This window comes from Poecilia latipinna, unplaced genomic scaffold, assembly GCF_001443285.1.
Source record: "Poecilia latipinna isolate Pla-1442-1.1 unplaced genomic scaffold, P_latipinna-1.0 Scaffold261, whole genome shotgun sequence".
Lineage (NCBI taxonomy): Eukaryota > Metazoa > Chordata > Actinopteri > Cyprinodontiformes > Poeciliidae > Poecilia > Poecilia latipinna.
The window spans coordinates 413,279-414,626 of record NW_015112877.1 but is presented as its reverse complement, the minus strand read 5'-3'; the positions used below and the strand labels follow the sequence as shown (position 1 = coordinate 414,626).

General features: G+C 50.1%; 1 protein-coding gene and 2 long non-coding RNA genes across 5 annotated transcripts in view; 2 read left to right on the top strand and 1 right to left on the bottom strand.

Moving 5' to 3' along the window:
* The window catches only part of LOC106947912 (sodium channel protein type 4 subunit alpha-like), a 172,999-nt gene that overhangs the window by 41,207 nt on the left and 130,444 nt on the right, over nt 1–1,348 (bottom strand). For 2 of the 3 annotated variants that reach the window (XM_015033230.1, XM_015033229.1), the window contains exon 23: nt 860–983. In XM_015033230.1, coding sequence (XP_014888716.1) covers nt 860–983 — 124 coding nt within the window. The remainder of the gene's footprint in view (nt 1–859; nt 984–1,348) is intronic. The other variant, XM_015033231.1, reaches the window with a different exon arrangement.
* The window catches only part of LOC106947913 (uncharacterized), a 66,190-nt gene that overhangs the window by 21,013 nt on the left and 43,829 nt on the right, over nt 1–1,348 (top strand). The window lies entirely within an intron of this gene.
* LOC106947914 (uncharacterized) overlaps nt 1,012–1,348 on the top strand; it is a 9,990-nt gene continuing 9,653 nt past the window's right edge. The window contains exon 1 of the long non-coding RNA XR_001425070.1: nt 1,012–1,022. This is a non-coding gene — a long non-coding RNA (uncharacterized LOC106947914). The remainder of the gene's footprint in view (nt 1,023–1,348) is intronic.

The following is a 1,348-nucleotide window of genomic DNA, read 5'->3' as shown; positions in this document are numbered from 1 at the left end:
GTTTTACTTGAGTACATTTTTGTCTGTTTATTTGTACTTTTACTTAAGTACATTTCTTGAGTACTTTATCCACCACTGATGGAAACAATAAATTTAAAAAATAAGCGTTTCTTCTGAAAAGGATGGAGGCAGAAATCCAAACCTCAGCCTGGAGGATCGTCTGGTTTTCTGAGATGTTTGGTCCATGTTAGCTCATTCAAATCTCACCTCACTGCTCAGTCTGGGTTTTCTCCCATTCACTTGGATTCCTTCCTCCAACATGTGTTGGTCTGTAACATGTTGGTAACAGCCGCCTCGCTCCGATCGTCTCGTCCCAGCAGAGGACGACGGTCCGAGGTCGTTAGCCTCGACTTCCTGTTTGTTATGGAGCATCAACACCTGATGAATTTCTGCTTTGTGTAACTCGACTGATTCCCTCCAAACCCGTCAAGAGAACAAATCTAACTCATTTGTTTTCTTATTTTTGTGACATTTTAAAACTTCAACTGGATGGAAACAAAACTCAGTCCTGTCAGGATTTTGTGATTATTTTGCTCACGGACTTTGTGGCGTTCTGTTACTGGAAGGAAATTAGAGATCTTGTGTCTGACAGGAAACACTGCCTCCTGCTGGTGGGAGTTAGGATGATCTAAACCCGAAGAGTTTGATGCGTTTTGCATAAAATCTGCTATAAACTCACATTTATGCATGAGGATGAAGAACCTTGTTGGTTTCATGTGAACTGGACTGTAGAGAAACTACAGCAGCTTGTTAACGTGACTGACTGGAAAAACGTTTCAGGGCTGTGAAAACTTTACTACGTCCAGTTGGAGCTCCACCACCGGGTCGGCGTGTTCTGCAGAACCGGGCCGGTTCCTACCGTCAGGGAAGCAGTTGTCCGGGTCCATGGCCTCTTCGGCCAGCTCTGAGTACTCGTCCTCTTCCTCGCCAGGCTTCCTCAGGTCCACTGTGCTGCCTTCTGACAGGCTGACTTCCTCTTTCTGCTGAAGAAACCAGAAACAACCATGTGGTGAGCTGACCGGGTCCGGACCAGGTCCAGATTGGGTCTGGACCGGATCAGGACCAGGTCCAGATTGGGTCTGGACCGGATCAGGACCGGGTCTGGATCAGTTCCAGACCGGATCAGGACCGGGTCCAGATTGGGTCTGGACCGGGTCCGGATCAGGTCCAGACCGGATCAGGACCGGGTCTGGACCTGATCCAGACCCGGTCCTGACCCGGTCCTGATCCGGTCTGGACCTGATCCAGACCCGGTCCTGATCCGGTCTGGACCTGATCCGGACCCGGTCCTGATCCGGTCTGGACCTGATCCGGACCCGGTCCTGATCCGGTCTGGACCTGATCCGGA